The 18,261-nt window shown below is 44.5% G+C and overlaps 1 protein-coding gene across 4 annotated transcripts in view; it reads right to left on the reverse strand.

Moving 5' to 3' along the window:
* Positions 1 to 18,261, reverse strand: part of scn5lab (sodium channel, voltage gated, type V-like, alpha b) — a 583,358-nt gene that overhangs the window by 268,892 nt on the left and 296,205 nt on the right. For all 4 annotated transcript variants that reach the window (XM_073054976.1, XM_073054978.1, XM_073054975.1 and 1 more), the window contains one exon: positions 10,069 to 10,305. In XM_073054976.1, coding sequence (XP_072911077.1) covers positions 10,069 to 10,305 — 237 coding nt within the window. The remainder of the gene's footprint in view (positions 1 to 10,068; positions 10,306 to 18,261) is intronic.

Consider the following 18,261-nt stretch of genomic DNA (forward strand, 5'->3'; position numbering starts at 1 on the left):
GTGTGCAAGCCAGTTTTGAATCCATGCAGCCAAGTTTCCATGGATCCTGTGCCTCTTTTCTGAATGAAGCAACCTTGCCAAATGCCTAACTATAATCCATGTACAGCACAGACCTTCCTCTACCTTCATCAATTTGTTTTGTGAATTCCTCAAAGAATTCATTCAGACTTGTGAGACATGATCCGTCCCTCACAAAGCCATGCTACAGTCTCTAATCAGACAATGTCTCTCTAAATATTCATAAATCCTGTCTCTTAAAGAATCCTCCCCAACAGTTTGCCCACCACTGATCTACAATTCCCAGAATTATCCCTATTACTTTTCTTGAACAAAGGAATAACGTTTGCCATCCTTTAATCTTCCAGTACTACTCCAGTGTGGAGAGAAAAATCATTGCCTAAGGCAGCAATCTCTTCCCTCATTTTCCATAGTAACTTGGGCAAATCGCACCCAGCCCCAGGGACTTAACTATCCTAATAATTTTCAAACATCCCAGCACATCCTCTTTCTTAACATCAACATGCTCCAGCAAATTTGCCTGGTTTATGCTGTCCTCACATTTTTCAAGGTCCCTCACTGGTGAGGCATGTTGACTCCATGCACAGGAAAGGATGGAGCCCCTGTGTTTTGGAGGGAACCTGTTTAGCCCACATACACTTTACATCTTGGCTCCATTACACTGGAACAAGAAGGGTATATTGGAGCCCACCCCATTTCTGTCCCTGTCTGAGGCAGGGCTACAGAAACAATGTCATTCTTTCTTTGGGATTTTTCAGCCAGTAGCCTAGGAGGTGTGGTGTACATGGAGGTGTAAGGCCTTCCATCCCTCTGCTAGCCCAGGAAGTGTAGGGCAGACAACATGCAGAGGGACCTTCGCCCGAAGCAACTAAGGCCAGTCCCAGGTTGTCTGATATTCATCATCATTATGTGCTGCGTCATGTGATGTAGGTGATCATGGTGACTGTGATTGCTCCTGGCAAATCTTTCTACTGAAGTGTTTTGCCATTGCCTTCTTCTAGACAGTGTCTTTACAAGACGGGCGACCCCAGCCATTATCAATACTCTTCAGAGGTTGTCTGCCTGGCATCAGTGGTCGCATAACCAGGACTTGTGATCTGCACCGGCTGCTCATACGACCATCCACCACCTGCTCCCATGGCTTCATGTGACCCAGATCATTGGGGGGGGGGGGGGGGGGAAGTAAGCAGGTGGTACACCTTGCCCAAGGGTGACCTGCAGACTAACGGAGGGAAGGGAGGGCCTTATACCTCCTTTGGTAGAGATGGATCTCCACCTCACCATCTACTTTTAATATTATAAATTCATATAAAATCATGAGGCATGTAGACAGGGTGAATGCATACTCTTTTCCTCAGCATTGAGAAATCAAGAACCAGAGGGCATAGATTTAGGGGGAGAGAAGAAAGATTTCATCAGAACACGAGGGGAAAATTTTCTAGCCAGAGGTTGATCCGTATATGGAATGTGCTGCCAGAGGAAATGGTTGAGGCAGGTCCATCACACCTTGTCAAAGGCTCTTGGACAGGTACATGGAGTGGAATGGCTTAGAGGGTTATGGGCCAAACGCAGGCAAATGGAACATGCTTAGATGGGAAAAATACTCAGTACGGACCAGATGGGCTAAACGTTTCTTTGTGGATGAAGGTTTTGCTGAAGGTGACTACTTTCTGATCTTGGCACCGTTCTCTCAATCTCCCTGCCTCTACCCACAGCAACCCATTGCCCTGCCCCCCCCCCCCCCCAAACCCTGGATCTCTCCAGAACACAAATGCTTCCCTGTTGCAGCATTCCATGTCACTGAAATGTCAGGAAAGGTGCCAAAGATCTCATTGTGCTGAGAGTGTGGCCAAAAATAGCCCAGGCACGGGCGAGGACACTTCACACTGAGAGAGAGAGAGAGAGAGAGAGAGAGAGAGAGAGAGAGAGAGACAAAGCAATCCCCTTTGCAAACCTTTCTTCCTCCTCCTCTACTGTTACATTCCCTTCTTTCCAGGGCCATCCACTGCATCTCCATCCTCCCCTTTATCCCCCTTTTCCCCTGCCCCCTTCCCAGACTCCACAACCTCTGTCCCATCATTTCGCTCCCCACATTCGACAATCCCTCCATTCCTCCCACCCCTCGGTATCCTAATCTCTTTCATTTATTGAGATGTAACTCAGAGTAGGCTCTTCCAGCCCTTCTATAACCATGCCAGCCAGCAATCCCCTGATTTCATCCAAGCCTAATCACAGGACAACTTACAATGCCCAATTAACCTACCAAGTGGTACGTCTTTGGACTGTGGGTGGAAACCAGAGCACCCGGAGGAAACTCGCGCAGTTATGGGGAGACAGTGGATGGAATTGAACCCGGGTCGCTGGTCCTGTAAAGCCTTGTGCTAGCCATTGCACTACCATGCCCCGCCCCTCTCTCCCTCCAGGAGAGTTTGTCTCGGGCTACAACAGGATGTAAGCCATGGAAAGATGTGCAGAGTGTTAGCAGATGGGATTTAAATCTGATGGTTGTAAGGGGATGCATTTTGGGAAGTGAAATAGGAGTGGAGTATGATGGGGCACTGTTAACGAACAGAGAGACCTAGAGGTCCAGGTTCATAGTTCCCTGAAAGTGACGACACAGGTGACCTATCTGATCTATCCCCCTCTTTTCCTACTATTTTCCTTCCACCTAACCATAGCCCCACACCCCCAGAAGCAGGCCCTTCATACAAAGGGATCCAATCTTCAGTAGTGCAACCTTATTCACAAGGGATTTTCGAACATAGAACAGCACTGTTCAGGCCCTTTGGCCCACAATGTTGCTGATCTTTTACCCCTATTCTAAGATCAATCTAACCCTTCCCTCCTACATAGCCCTCCATTTTTCTGTCATCCATGTGCCAATCTAAGAGTTTCTTAAATGCCTCTTATTGTATCTACATCTGCCACCACTTCTGGCAGTGCATTCCATGTACCCACCACTCTCTGTGTAAACCAAACTTATCTCTGATATCCCCCTTTACTTTTCTCCAATTACTGTAAAATTATGCCCTGTTGTATTAATCATTTCTACCCTAGGACTGTTGTCTTAATCTATGCCTCTTATCAACTTGTACACACCCATCAAGTCACCTCTCATCCCCCTTCACTCCAAAGAGAAAAGCCCTAACTTCGTTCAGCCTATTCTCATAAGACATGCCCTTTAGTCCAGGCAGCATCTTGGTAAGTCTGCACTTCATCCTCTCAGAAGCGAACACATCCTTCCTATAATGAAGCAACAAGACCAGTGCATTTTGCTGGTGAACCTTGCTGGAGGCTCTGCCAGTAGAACAAGGTACACCAGAGAATATTTTGAGTGCAGGCACTTGTTAATTTTCAACTTGTAATGTTATGTGACAACAAGGGGCATTAGGTACCTCCTCACATATTGAAGGTTTTGATATTTAGAACCGCTGACCCTCGAGGTTAATCCTGGAGACTGGTGACACAGTGACTCCACAGACCACGACACTGTTATTGGGCACAACATGTGCAGATCTCCTTCAGTGTTAACTGGAGGCAAACAGAATCATAGAGTACAAAAACAGGCCCTTCGGCCCATCGTGACACTGCTGATCTTTTTACCCATTACACTAATCCCATTTGTCTGCATTTGCATATCCCTTTACACCTTGCCTGGCTAAATGTCTCCTATACAATAGATTTGATTCCACCACCTCCTCTAGCACCATATTCGGCTATCAACCACTCACTGAGTAAAATCCCTCAGATCCCCTTTGAATCTCCTTCCTCTCACCTTCAACCTAAGCAATCTTGTTTAAACCATTTGGCCCAACAATTGGTTAAACCCCATTTTCCTGTTTTCTCCTTACCAACCAATAATCTGTCAATCTCTACCTCAAATACACCAATAACTTACCAGCGACACGTGGCAACAAATTCCAAAGACTCATGGCCAGCTGGCTAAAGAAATTCCTCCTTTAAGGCAACATCCCATTCTTCTGAGACAGTGCCCTAGACTCTCCTGCTAATGGAAACATCCTCTCCATGTGCACTCTGTCCAGGCCTTTCAGTATTAGAATGGATGTTTCTATCTTATCTACCCTATCAAGTCCTCTCATAACCAGAAGACAGAGGAGAAGAATCTGGCCAATCAGCCCATCGAGTCTGCTCTGCTATTCCATCATGGCTGATCCCAGATCCCACTCAACCCCATCCACTGCCTTCGTGCCATATCCTTGAACTATCCAGGAAACTATCAACTTCCATGGACTTGGCCTCCACACAATTTGTGGCAGAGAATTCCACAGATTCACTACTCTCTGGCTAAAAAATAATTCCTCCTTACCTCTGTTCTAAAAGGTCACCCCTCAATTCTGAGGCTGTGCCCTATAGTTCTGGACACCCCCATCATAGGAAACATCCTCTCCACATCCACCCAGTCTAGTAGGTTTCAATGAAATCATCTTGCATTCTTCTAAATTGCAGTGAGTACAGGCCCAAAGCTGCCAAACACTCCTCATATGTTAACCCCTTCATTCCTGAAATCATCCTGTCAACTTCCTCCGAGAAACTCTGTTATGCCCATCCCTCAGATCCTTTTGCTCCAGGAAAAGCAAACCCACCCTATCCAACCCTTCTGTTAACTGAAATCTTCCAATCCAGACAACAACTGCAGACTGAGTTGGTGTAGAGGAAGGAAATGCAATGTTAGATTTGGTTTGAGAGGACTAGAATACAATGGCAAGGATGTAATGCTGAGGCTTTTTAAAGCATTGATCAGATCGCACTTGGAGTATTGTGAGCAGTTTTGGAACCCTATCTAAGAAAAGATGTGTTGGCAATGCAGCAGGTCCAGAGGAGGTTTATGAGAATGACCCCAGGAATGAAAGGGTTAACATATGAGGAGCATTTGATGGCTCTAGGCCTGTACTGACTGGAGTTTACAAGAATGGGGGGGGGGGGGGGGGATCTCATTGAGACCTAGTGAAACCTATAAGGCTTAGATAGAGTGGATGTGGAGAGGATGTTTCCTATAGTGGGAGTTAAAGACCGGAGGACACAGCTCAGAATAGAGGGACGTCCATTTAGAACAAAGATGAGGAAAAAAGTCTTTAGCCAGAAGGTGATGAATCCGTGGAATTTATTACCATAGTTGGCTGTACAGGCCAAGTCTTTGGGTATATTTAAGGTGGAGGTCGATAGGTTCTTGATTAATCAGGGGAGAAGTCAGGGAAATGGGGTTGAGAGGGATAATGAATTAGCCGTGATGGAATAGTGGAGCAGACTGTCCCATGTCAGGTGGTCTTATGGACTCTCTCCAGTGCAAACACATCCCTCCTATAGTGTGCTGACCGGAAAGGCACATGGTACTCTAAAGTGTTGTGTGATCAGTGTTAATGCAAAATTGTAATCTGAAATCCTATCTCTTATATTTTGTCCCCTGACCTATGAGGGCAAGTGTGCTATATGCTTTCTTCACCACCTTCTTGTCCTACTTTCAGGAAATTATGGACTTGAACTCCAAGTGCTCTCTGTTCACCTTAGTTCCTTGATGCCCTGATATACTTGTACAGTTACGTTCTACCCAAAGCTCATGACCTTACACATGTCAGGATTAACTTCCATCTGCCAATGTTCAGCTCAACTTTTCATCTGGTCTAGTCAAGTCAAGCGAAGTTTTTTCTTAAAACTTTATTTTTATTGTTTTGCCAATAACAGAACAAACAGGATAAAAACAAACAGACAGACAGGGTCATTAGGGGAAGTAAAAGTATGGTTTCTGTTTCTTGCACCATTCCCTAGAGACTGTTCGGCGTGAAAATCCCAGGAGATCAGCTGTCTCTCAGATTCACCCTGATTGGCACCAACCGTCTGATGTTTGGTTTAAACAACAACTGAACCTCTTGACCATGTCTACATGCTTTTATGCAGAGTTTCTGCCACATGATTGGCTGATTAGATATTTGCATTAACGAGCAGGTTTACAGGTGTATCTAAGAAACTGTGTACTGAGTGTATATCCTAATATAGCCTTAGACAGCCTTCCTCACCTTCTGTAACACCCATCATTTTAAGGTCATCTACAAACTTATTTAATCATTCCTTTTACATTTACATCAAGTTATTGCTACATATTACAAACAGTGAAGGTCCTAACATCAATCCCTATGGTGCACCATTAGTCACAGACTTCCGGTCAGAAACCACCCCCACCCTCACCACCACTAACCCCTGCTTCCTCTCGCCAAGACCACTTTTGATTCAAGTAGCTCGCCTGTTGCATTAATCTTCTGGACCAGGCTATTATCGCAGATATAGAAGGCCTTTGGAGCACAGACCACAAGGTAGGGGCTTGGATATGTTACAGAAATAGTAACCCTAACGTCCAGGGACAGGAGTTTAAATCCAATCAGCACAGTTGTGCAATTGAATTAATTGGTAATTAAGCAATGTAGAATTTTTAAAAAACAACCATCTTTGTTTGAGAGTAGATGCAAAAGCCTGTACCATCAGTTCAAGGACAGCTCCTAGCTCCACTATTGATCAGTCCCCTCATATGATAAATAAACACAATCTACCTCATCATGGTCTTTCACATTATTGTCTACCTGCACTGCACTCTCTCCGGAACGGTAACACTTTATTCTGCATTCTGTTACTGTGCCTCAATGACCTGTTGAAATGAACTGTATAGGAGGCAGGCAACGTTTCGCCACTGTACTTTTGGTGCTTACTGGTTGCCCGTTACACCTGCTGGAATTTAGGGTAGCGATGAATGTGCTTCATCTGTCTGTCCTTGGCCATACTGTTGTACACAGACGTAGAAAGATTCTTCATCGCTGTTTCCATTATAGTTTTTGTCTGTTGGCCCTGAGCTGAACCCACAAACCTGGACAATCTTTAAACCACTCTTTTACTCTGGCCTCTACCCTTTGACCTGTTTGGCATGGGTGACCCTACTAAAAGCCAAAGCATAAAGCCTTGATTCCAGCCGGCACAGATTTCCGAGTCATCGAGGTACGCAAGCCTCCAAACCATGACAAGGCTGTGGTCCTCTTGGAGGAGTACTTTTGTACATGTGTCAATAATGGGGCATCACGGTAGCGCAGTGGCTAACACGATGCTATTACAGCTCAGGGCATTCCGGAGTTCAGAGTTCAATTCCAGCACCGCCTGTAAGGAGTTTGTACGTTCTCCCCGTGTGAACCACATGGGTTTCCTCCGGGTGCTCCGGTTTCCTCCCACATACAGGCTAGTAACTCATTGGAAATCGAAGGGCCTGTTTCACGCTGTATGTCCAAATAAAATAAATGGCAATCAAATTTACCTTAAATGTGAATGTGAATCTGCTGGAGTTTCTAAATATGCATCTGATTCACTAATGCCCCAAGGCTCGGCACTGGACTCCAGCCTCATAGCGAGGTTAGTGACTCCTGAGCCCTCTGTAATGGCCAAGCAAAGCAATTCACCTAAGGAAGCCATTGCCACTCAACACCACCTTCTCAATGGCAGCCATGAACATCAGTCTTACCAGTGGCACCCATTTTACAGAAGGGAATTTTAAAAAGAGTCATCTATCTGCTTGGTTACCTTGCAACAGGAAAGCCCTTTGTAAATATGAGATTTTATTTCAGGCAAGCATTCTGTTTGTTCAGCAATCCAAACATTTGGATGAGGTAATTAGAGAGTCATTGAGTCATGCAGCACAGAAACGAGCCCTTCAGCCCACTCATCCATGTCTATCCCATCTATCCCTCTATGCCAGAGGGGTCCACGGACCACTACCATTAACCGAGGGGTCCATGGACCCAGGTCGGGAGCTTCTGTTCTATGCCTTGCCCGTCTAAATGTCTCTTAAACAGAGTGATTGTAACCGCTTCCATCCCCTCCTCTGGAAGCGAGTTCCAGATATTAACCACTTGTTTGTGTAAAAAAAAACCTTCCTCTCAAATCTCCTTCCTTTCATCTCAAACCTGTCCCCTGGACAAGAGCCCTCTTGCTTTTCATATCATGGGGAAAAGATTTTAACTCTCTTTTTATACAAGAGTCTGTTGAACTGTCTACAATGTCACAACAATACACTACCAGGACTGCATGAACCTGTCTACTTAGAATTTCAAATTAAAACTGCCCACAACAGACCTGAAGGGCCAAGATTTTGACTCTTCCCCAACCTCACAACACTGTTGATAATTGTGCATTTTCCCACGTTATTTTGTGTTGGTCACACTCACTCAGCGTCCCCCATAAAGTCCCTTTACACCTTCATCCCACCGACACGCCCAACTAGTTCTGATGACCTGGAACTCAGAGCCTGGCCCTGAGGCACGCTGCTTCAGGACGCTGGAATGAGAATCAGTGAGCGACTTCAAGGTCTAAAGTGAGCCACGCGCAGAGAAAATGCTGGAGGAACTCAGCCGGTCAGGAAGCAAGCATCTAGGGAGGGGAATAGAACAATCGGCTTTTCGGGCCGACACCGTTCATCAGGACTGGAAAGGAGGCGGAGGAGCCGGAACAAGAAGGTGTGGGGAGGGGGAGATGTGCAGGCTTACAAGTGAGGGGGAAGGCAGGGGGTGGGGTAGAGGAAAAGGGAACCTTCTCTCCTCCCCTCCCCCAACCTCAACATCACCCCGTCTGCTTACCCTCCTCAGAATCAGATTTAATATCACTGGCAGACGTCGTGAAATTTGTTGTTATGTGGCAGCAGTACATTGTAATACATAATGAAAAAATAAATTACAGTGAGTGTATATATATATATATTAAAGGAGTTAAAATTAGTGCAAAAAGAGAAAAAAGTAGTGAGATAGAGTTGGTAGTGTTCATGTGTTCAATGTTCATTTAAAAATCTGACAGCAGAGGGAAGAAGCTCCTGCTGAAATATTGAGTGTGTGCCTCCAGGCTCCTGTACCTGCTTCCTGATGGTAGTTCCTCCTTCTTACTGTCCTCTACTGCCAGATTTCTTCTTCTTCAGTCACGTACCACCTCTAACATTTCCCCCCTCCTTCCCAGTCCTGACAAAGGGTCTCAGCATCCAACATCGACTGTCTATTTCCCTCCACAGATGCTGCCTGACCTGCTGAGTTTCTCCAGCATTCTGTGTGTGTTGCTCAAGATTTCCAGTATCTGCAGAACCTCAGGTTAGAATGTTTGCTGGGCTTCAGGGGAATGAAGGAGCTGCTCTAAAATAAACCAAAGACTTTGGGTCAGAATACTCAGGGCCACAGGAAGAGAGAGCAAGGGAGTGGGGAGGGGTTAACATCCATTATTAAGGTTGCTTGATCCAGGACGGGTTGGAGATATGTCTCTACCAAAGGAGCTGTAAGGCGCTCATTCGCTCTGCTAGCCTGCAGGGTGTGGCACCTGCTTAGCCCCTGATCAGGGTTGTGTGAAGCCATGGGAGCACATGGTGGATGGTCGTATGAGCAGCCGGTGCAGATCACAAGACCTGGTTATGCAACCACTGAAGACAGACAGACAAACCCTGAAGAGTACTGATCATGGCTGGGGTCACCCGTCCTGTAAAGTCACTGCTCAGAAGAAGGCAATGGCAAACCACTTCTGTAGAAAAATTTGCCAAGAACAATCATGGTCATCGAAAGGAATATGATCACCCATGTCGCACATCATAATGAACAAATCCAGGACACGTCCTCTTCTCATTACTACCACCAGGGAGGAGGTACAAGAGCCTGAAGACGCACATTCGTTTTTTGAATAGCTTCTTCCTTTCTGCCATCAAATTTCTGAATGGTCCTTGAACCCGTGAACGCTACCTCACTATTTTGCTCTCTTTTTGCACTATTTGTTTATATTTTGCCTCTTGTTGGAGCTTACAATTATTCTTATGTCTTGTGCTGTACTACTGCCACAGAACAACAAATTTCATGACATATGTCAGTAATAATAAACCTGATTCTGGCTCTGATTTCACTAGTGGTTGCTCAGTAAAGAGCTGGCATAGACTCGAAGGACAGAATGGCCTTTCCTATGCTATTACAACTCCCTGGCTTTCGGATTCCACGCACAGTCCCTGAACTTTGTAAGAAGATGTGATGACAGGCTTACCTTTCTTGTCAATAAACTCTTTAAACGTCTCGTTCCAAGGCCAGGTGTAGTTGCCCGTTTCGTTCAGCGTGGTCCCGTTGAAGATCCGCCAGTCTCGCACACACTTCTGTCGCAGGTTCCCCATGAAGAGCTGGAGGCCAATAAGGGCAAAGACGCTGAGGCAGAACACTGTCAGAATCATGACGTCTGCAAGCTTCCTCACTGACTGTATCAATGCACCCACAATGGTTTTTAAACCTGCGAGGAAAACAAAACATGGCTTATTTATTGGAGAGAATGCAGTCTGTTATCATGAGGTTGGCTAAACATGAAATAACGGATAAGAATGCCTCACCAATCTCTCCCCGTGATTGAAGGCCTCTAATCCAGGCCACGAGCTAATTAAACTTCCTCCTGTAGCGTGCCCTCCACCACGTCCTCAGGCAGCTCAACCCAGCTGCCCACCAGCCTCTGAGTGGAAAAAGTTGCCCCTCAGATCCCTTTAAAAAAATTCCCTTTCCCCTCTCACCTTAAACATATACCCTGGCAAAATCTCAGATGGAGACAAGAGGGTGTACAGGAATGAAACATACCAGCTAGTGGAGTGGTGTCACAGCAACAACCTTGCATTCAACGTCAGTAAGACCAAAGAGCTGATTGTGGACTTCAGAAAGGGTAAGATGAAGGAACACAATCTGATCCTCATAGAGGGATCAGAAGTGGAGAGAGTGAGCAGCTTCAAGGTCCTGGGAGGATTCTGAGAATCTAACCTGGTCCCATCATAATGATGCAGCTGTAAAAAAGGCAAATCTGTAGCTACATTCCATCAGGAATTTGAGGAGATTTGGCATGTCACCTAAAACACTTGAAAACTTCTATAGATGTACCGTGGAGAGAATTCTGACAGGCTGCATCACTGTCTAGTATGGGGTGAAAGAAGCTACAGGAAGTTGTAAAATTAGTCAGCTCCATCATGAGTACTAGCCTCTGCAGTATCCAAGACACCTTCAAGGAGTGGTGTCTCAGAAAGGCAGCGTCCATTATTAAGGACGCCCAGCACCCAGGGCATGCCCTTTTCTCACTGTTACCATCAGGTAGGAGGTACAGAAGCCTGAAGGCACACATTCAGCGATTCAGGAACAGCTTCTTTCCCTCTGCCATCCGATTCCTAAATGGACATTGAACCCTTGGACACTACCTCACTTTTTGAATATATATTTTCTCTGATGTACTATTTAATATACATATATATATACTTACTGTAATTGATTTATTTAAATTTTTTCTGTATTTATGATGTACTGCTGCCACGAAGTTAACACATTTCACGACACATGCCGGTGATATTAAACCTGATTCTGATTCTACTTTTAGAGTCTCCTTCCCTGTGAAATAGACTGTGGCCATCTACTTATCTATGCCCCTCATGATTCATAATCCTCTCAGCTTCCTGCAGTCCAGAGAAAAGATTCCATAAGACCACGGGACATCAGAGCAGAATTAGGACATTTGGCCCATTGAGTCTACTCTGCCATTTCATCACGGCTGATTTATCATCCCTCTCAACCCCATTCTCCTGCCTTCTCCCCATAACATTTGACGTCCTGATTAATCAAGAAACTATGAAGCTCTGCTTTAACTATACTCAACTGTGGCAATGAATTCCACAGATTCACCTCCCTCTGGCTAAAGAAATTCTTTCTTATCTCTGTTCTATATAGGACATCCCTCTATTGTGAGGCTGTGCCTTCTGGTCCTAGAATCCCCCAATATAGGAAGTACCCTCTCCATGTCAATTCTGTCTAGGTCAGTGGTTCCCAACCTTTTTTTGGCCATGCCCCTAATCACCTCTAAAATCCTGATGCCCCCTGTGGTGATATATAATTCTTATTATTCAAAAAGTGAACTCCTATTCACCTGGAGGAAGCCTAAAAGACCATTAACTTGGTTTAAACAAGCTTCCAAAGAACATGGCATTCATGAACGAGAAAAATAAAAGAACCAAAGGACTGTTAAAGTTCTGAGGAAGAAATTACTAAGAAATTGTAAAAAAAGAACAATAAGTGATATTAAAATAATAATAATAATTAATAAATAAAACAATGCCGATTCGTTTCTACAGCATACAAAGACAGATACACCGTTTAAAAGAGATGATGCAATGTACACACCTTCACACCACCAAGAACCGAAAGCTACTGCAAAAAGCAGCATTGGCGCGACCTCGTACGAGTTTCTTACGCGTTTGGACTTGTTCATTCGTTCCTTCCTACATCAGTCAATTCATTAATTTAATTATGAAAGCCATTTGATGGTTGCAATGATGGTGATACACTATATATACAGTACATACGCAATTACACATGTACATACACACAGGTATTTTTATGTATGCATACTGTATATACACATATGTATTAACTCGCACACACACGCATACTCACACAGACTTACTAGAAAAAATTCACTGTTAATAACTCATTCTGGAATTGCCCCCCTTAAAAATCAAATTACCCCCCTGTGGGGCGTACGCCCCACGTTGGGAACCACTGGTCTAGACCTTTCAATATTCAATGGGTTTCAATGAGAACCCCCATTATTCTTCTGGATTCTAGTGAGTGCGGGCCCAGAGCAATCAAACACTCAAACGTTAACCCTTTAATTCCCGGGATCATTGTCGTGAACCACCTCTGGACCCTCTCCAACATCAGCACCTCATTTCTTAGGTAAGGGGCTAAAGTCTCTCCTTACAGGTCAAAACCTCCAGTCGGGGCAACATCCTCGTGAATCCTTCCTGCACTCTTCCCAGCTTAATGACATTTTTCCTATAACCCAGGCAACCTGAACTACACACAGGATTCCGAGTGTAATCTCACACATGGCATTGTTGTATACATTCATATAAATTACCAGAGAAGCTGAAGCTGGATGGAAACCAACTGTCCCATTTGGCTCAAGAAAAGCTGTCACATAAAAGTTACAAGAGATCTTAGTATGGGTGAGTCACCCTCAACTTATGGCAGGAGGACCCAGAACCAAAACAAAGGGTTGCGATTTTAAAATGTCAAATTCAAAATAAATTTATTATCAAAAAATGATTCATTTTCCTGCAGGTGTTTACTGGAAAATACTTTATTTATTTAGAGCAATGGCGCGGAACAGCCCCTTCTGACCCACCGAGCTGGGCTGCCCAGCAACCCACCGATTTAACCCTAGCCTAATCACAAGACAACTTACAATGACCAGTTAGCCCTCTAGCTGGTACGTCTTTGGACTACTTGGCAGGAAACCGGAGCACCCGGAGGAATTCTGTGCGCACACGGGAAGGCGTACAAGCTTCCTTACGGGGACACCGGAATTGAATTCTGCACTCCACCGCCCCAAGCTGTTAACAGTGTTATGCTAAACACTACACCACCATGGCGCCCACAAAGAGATACAGTAGACTTTATGGGGAAAAACTGTACATAAACAAAGACTGACCAATAACCAACGTGCAAAAGAAGAGAGCTGGCAAAAATAAATAAATAACACTGAGATCGTGAGTTCTAGAGTCTGAGGTTGTGTTCAGAGTTGAGGTGAGTGAAGTTATCTACACCAGTTCAGGAGCCTGATGCTTGAGGGGTAACAACTGTTCCTGAAGCTGGTGCTGTGAGACCTGAGGCTCCTGTACTTCCTTCCTGATGGTAGGAATGGAATCAAAATGGACAAAAGTTGTTGTGAATCTATGATCCTCATCCCGGAGAGCTGTAATAGAGGAGATTCAGGCAGAGTTTGTGTGGCAAAAGTCACAAGCCTATAGGTCAAAGTCAGAGATAAGGCACGGGACAACCACAGTCTAAATGAATAACAAATGTGTTCAATTGTTCAGCCTTCTCCTCTCTAATGATCACAAGGCTTTCACACAGCATGTTAGTGGAAGAGCACAAACATAGAACTTTGAACATAGAAAAGTACAGCACGGCACAGGCCCTTCAGCCCACAATGTTGTGCTGACCCTTTAGCCTACTCCAGGACTAATCTAACCTCTAACATAGCCCCTCCATTTTTCTTTCATCCATGTGCCCATTTAAGAGTCCCTTATATATCCCTAATATATCTGCTTTTGTCACACCTGGCAGTGCATTCCACACACCCACCACTCTCCATGCAAAAACTTACCTCTGACATCTCCCTATACTTTCCTCCAAACACCTTAAGTTTATGGTCCTTTGTATTAACTATTTCTGCACTGGGACTCTTTTGACTGTCAACTTGATTTACGGCTCTTATCATCTTCTACACCTCTATCAAGTCATCTCTCATCCTCTTTTGCTCCAAAGAGAAAAGCCCTAGCTCGCTCAGCCCGTCCTCACATGACCTGGTCCCTAGTAAATCTCCTCTCTAAAGTTTCCACATCCTTCTGATGCGACTAGAGGTGACCAGAACTGAACACAATACTCCAAGTATGGTCTAACCAGGATTTTATAGACCCTCAACATTACTTTGTGGCTCTTGAACTCAATCCCCTGACTACTGAAGGCCAACACCCTCTTATCCACCCTATCAGCTTGTGCTGCAACTTTGAAGAATCCATCAATGCAGATCCCAAGATCCCTCAGTTCTTCCACACTGTTCAGATGCCTGCCATTAACTCTCTATTCTGGCTTCAAACTTGACCTTCCAAAGTGAATCACTTCACATTTTTCTGGATGGAACTCCATCTGCCATTTCTCAGCCCAGCTCTGTGTCCTATCAATGTCGTGTTGTAACCTATGACTTTAACACACATTCATAGTTCTCACAGGACTCTGCTTTTACCAGTTTCAATAGCAACAACATGCCCAGCAGTGCCATTATACTTTTACGTTGCTTCTTAACTCTTCATTAGAAGTTAAGTGCTTCTTGACTTCTAAGAGTTAAGAAGCAGCTTAGCGGGAAATGGCAGATTGAGAAACCAGTGCTAACTCTTCCTTGGCAACAATTACAATGCCATGAAGTCTTCTGGGGTAATCACTCAGGACAAAGTTGGAGAGCTGCTGTTGATTTAATGTCAAGTCAAGTCGAGTTTACCGTCACATGCACAAGTCTGGTGAACTATAGGAACAATGAAAAACTTGCTTGAAATGTAGGTATGAAAAAGCACACAGAGTATACAAATTAAAAGACTATGCAAATTAAAAGAAAAAACTGCAAAACTAAACATTGGTGCAAAAGGACACATTGAAAAGTGCTTGTTAGCGGTTTATAGATCAAACTGATGAGTACTAATTATTGATGTATCTCACCTAGACAGCATATCAGCCATGAACATATGGACCACCTTGATATATTGGATCGGAGGAAACAGGATAAGGAGTTGCATTGACTTTGTTCTGCCATTCAATAAGCTCATGGCTCATCTGACCACAGTCTCACTTGTTTGCCACCATCCTTGATGCACCAGTGTTCCAATATTCATCCCTTTCAGCCTTGACTATTGGGATTAGTTTATTGTTGTCATGTGTACCAAGATACAGTGAAAAGCTTGTCTTCTGTACTTTTTACTTTATGCAGATCAAATCAAAATATGTTCGGACTCCCCATCTCCTCAACCCCTTGGGCAGGAGAATTCCAAAGATCAGCAATCCTTTGGAAGAGGAAATCCTGCATCACCTCTGCTTTAAATGGAGACTGTGTTTCACCCTCCGCCACAGCCGGGCGCCAAGCTCCCAAGTTCCAGGCTTCCATCCTCACTGTGCCCACCTCATGAATTCCAAACCTGGGTGTTTCAGTGAGCTTCCAAATCCCAGGGAATCTGAGACCAAACTACACACATCCTCCAGCTCCAAGCCAGAGTGCCTGCCAGCTGAGCAATAGCTGGTGGAGCTGCGGCCTCACAGGCCAAGGGTTCAACCCTGGCCTCGGGGTGCCTTCTGTGCTGGGCTTGTGCTTTCTCCTGGGCCGTGTGTGGATTTCCCTTGGGCGCTTCGGTTTCTTCCCACATCCCAAAGATCATGCCGGCTGGGAGGTTACTTGGCCAAATTTCTGCCAGCGTGTCGGTGAGTGGGAGAATCAGTAGGAATGAATGAGAATGGGATGGGGACAGAATAAAATGTGGCCCTAATATGGAGTTGCACATGGTCTATGTTCAGTACAGACTTGGTGGGCCCTGGGGCCAGTTTCTATGTTATATCTCTCCGTACTTCTACAACTTTTGATGGAGTTATAATTTAAAAGAAATACTGTATAGAGTCATAGAGTCACACTGCAAGGATAAAGGCCCTTCTACCCAAATAGCCCATGTCTTCCCAGGTTACCATCTCAGCCAATCCCATTTGCTTGTGTTTGGCCCATATCCGCTAAAGCATAGTTTTCAACCTGGAGTCCACAGACCCCAGGGTTAATGGTAAGTCTCATCGATATAAAAAAGGTTGGGAACCCCTGTTCTGAACCCTCCCCATCCACCTACCCGTTTAAATGCCTTTTTAATGTTGCCTCGGCCACTTTGTCTGGCAGCTTGTTTCATATACAGATTACGCCTGGGTGAAAAAGTTGCCCCCAAGTGTCCCCTTATCTTAAACCTACAGCATATCCCTGATTCCCCATCCCTGGGGAAGAAAAACAATGTGCACATAAACACAAGAGATTCTGCAGATGCTGGAAATCCAGAGCAACACACACAAAATGCTGGAGGAGCTCAGCAGGTCAGGCAGCATCTGTGGAGAGGAATAAACAGACGGCGTTTCGGGCTGAGACCCTTTGTCAGGACTGAATGGGAAGGGGGAAGAAGCTAGATTAAGGTGGGAAGAGAGGAAGGAGTACAAGCTGGCAGGTGAAAGGTGAACAACACACACAAAATGCTGGTGGAACACAGCTGGCCAGGCAGGTGAAAGGTGAAGCCGGGTGCAGGGGAAGGTGGGTGTGGGTAGGGAGGGAGGGGTGAAGCGAGAAGATGGGAGGCAATAGGTAAAGGGATGAAGAAGAAGACATCTGACAGGAGAGGAGAGTGGACTATAAAAGAAAGGGAAGGAGGTGGGGCACCAGAGGGAAATGATGGGCAGGTGAGGTATAATGGCTGTGCACATTCACCCTATCTATACCCCTCATGACTTTATATACCTCTATAAGATCATCCCTCATTCTCCGACTCTTCATTAAATGAAGTCCCAACCTGCTCAATCTCGTCCCATAACTCAGTCTACGTTGCACCCAGTTCTCCATCCATATTGTTCAGGGTGCCAAATTATAACTTCACCACTGTCGGCAAGAGCGGCTGAGTGCGAGTCGATGATTAACATAAAGATCAACATGTAATTGCATTCGTTACACTGCTGGCAAGAAGAGCTATTTTATTAAAATGGAAAGATATTTCTTCCCCTACATTAATTGAATGGTTTTCTCAAGTGACGTTATGTCTTAGTTTGGAAAAAATTAGAAGTAGAACTTTTGATCCTCAATTTGATTTTGAGAGAAGATGGGGTTATTTTGCCAAATATTATCATTTAATTTGAATTAAGTTATATGGTTTTCTTCCAATTTTTTTTTAATATATTTAGATGATGGTCAAACGTATTGCTCCGGGGGGGGGGGGGGTTGATTCCTAATGGGTTTTTTTTATAGTTAGTGGGGGTTTTTTTCTTAGTTAGATGGGGTTCTTTTTTTCCCTTCTTTTTTCTATATATAATTTTTTTTTCCATTTTTATATTTCAAGATCACTTTTATTCTTCTCTTCAGCTTTATTAATTGTATGCATATTAATCTGTTAAAGCTTTGTATCATTTTATAGCTGTTGATGATTACAAACCAATAAAAAGATTCTAAAAATGAAGATTAGCTTCACTTGTCACATGTACATTGATACATACAGTGAAGTGTGTTGCTTGCATGAAATCAAATTTCACAACCCTGCCACGCTTCCAGTGCCAACCCAACATGCCCACAACTCACAAAACCTAACTGTACACCTTTGTACACCGAGGAACCTGGAGGAGAGCCGCGTGGTCACGGGGAGAACGTACAAACGCCTTACAGACAGCGATGGCAATCAAACTCGCTGGTGCTGTAAAGGCATTGCACTAATCACTGCGCTACCGTGATCGCCAACGTATCCATCACGTTTCTGTGTTCAGATGTAGAATCAGGTTCATTATCACCAACATGCACGTGGCTTTTGCGGTTTAACATCAGCAGCAGTACAGTATAAGTTCCAATAAGAAATATATAAACTAATTAAATTTAAATAAATTAAATTAA

This window comes from Hemitrygon akajei, chromosome 8 (assembly GCF_048418815.1).
Source record: "Hemitrygon akajei chromosome 8, sHemAka1.3, whole genome shotgun sequence".
Lineage (NCBI taxonomy): Eukaryota > Metazoa > Chordata > Chondrichthyes > Myliobatiformes > Dasyatidae > Hemitrygon > Hemitrygon akajei.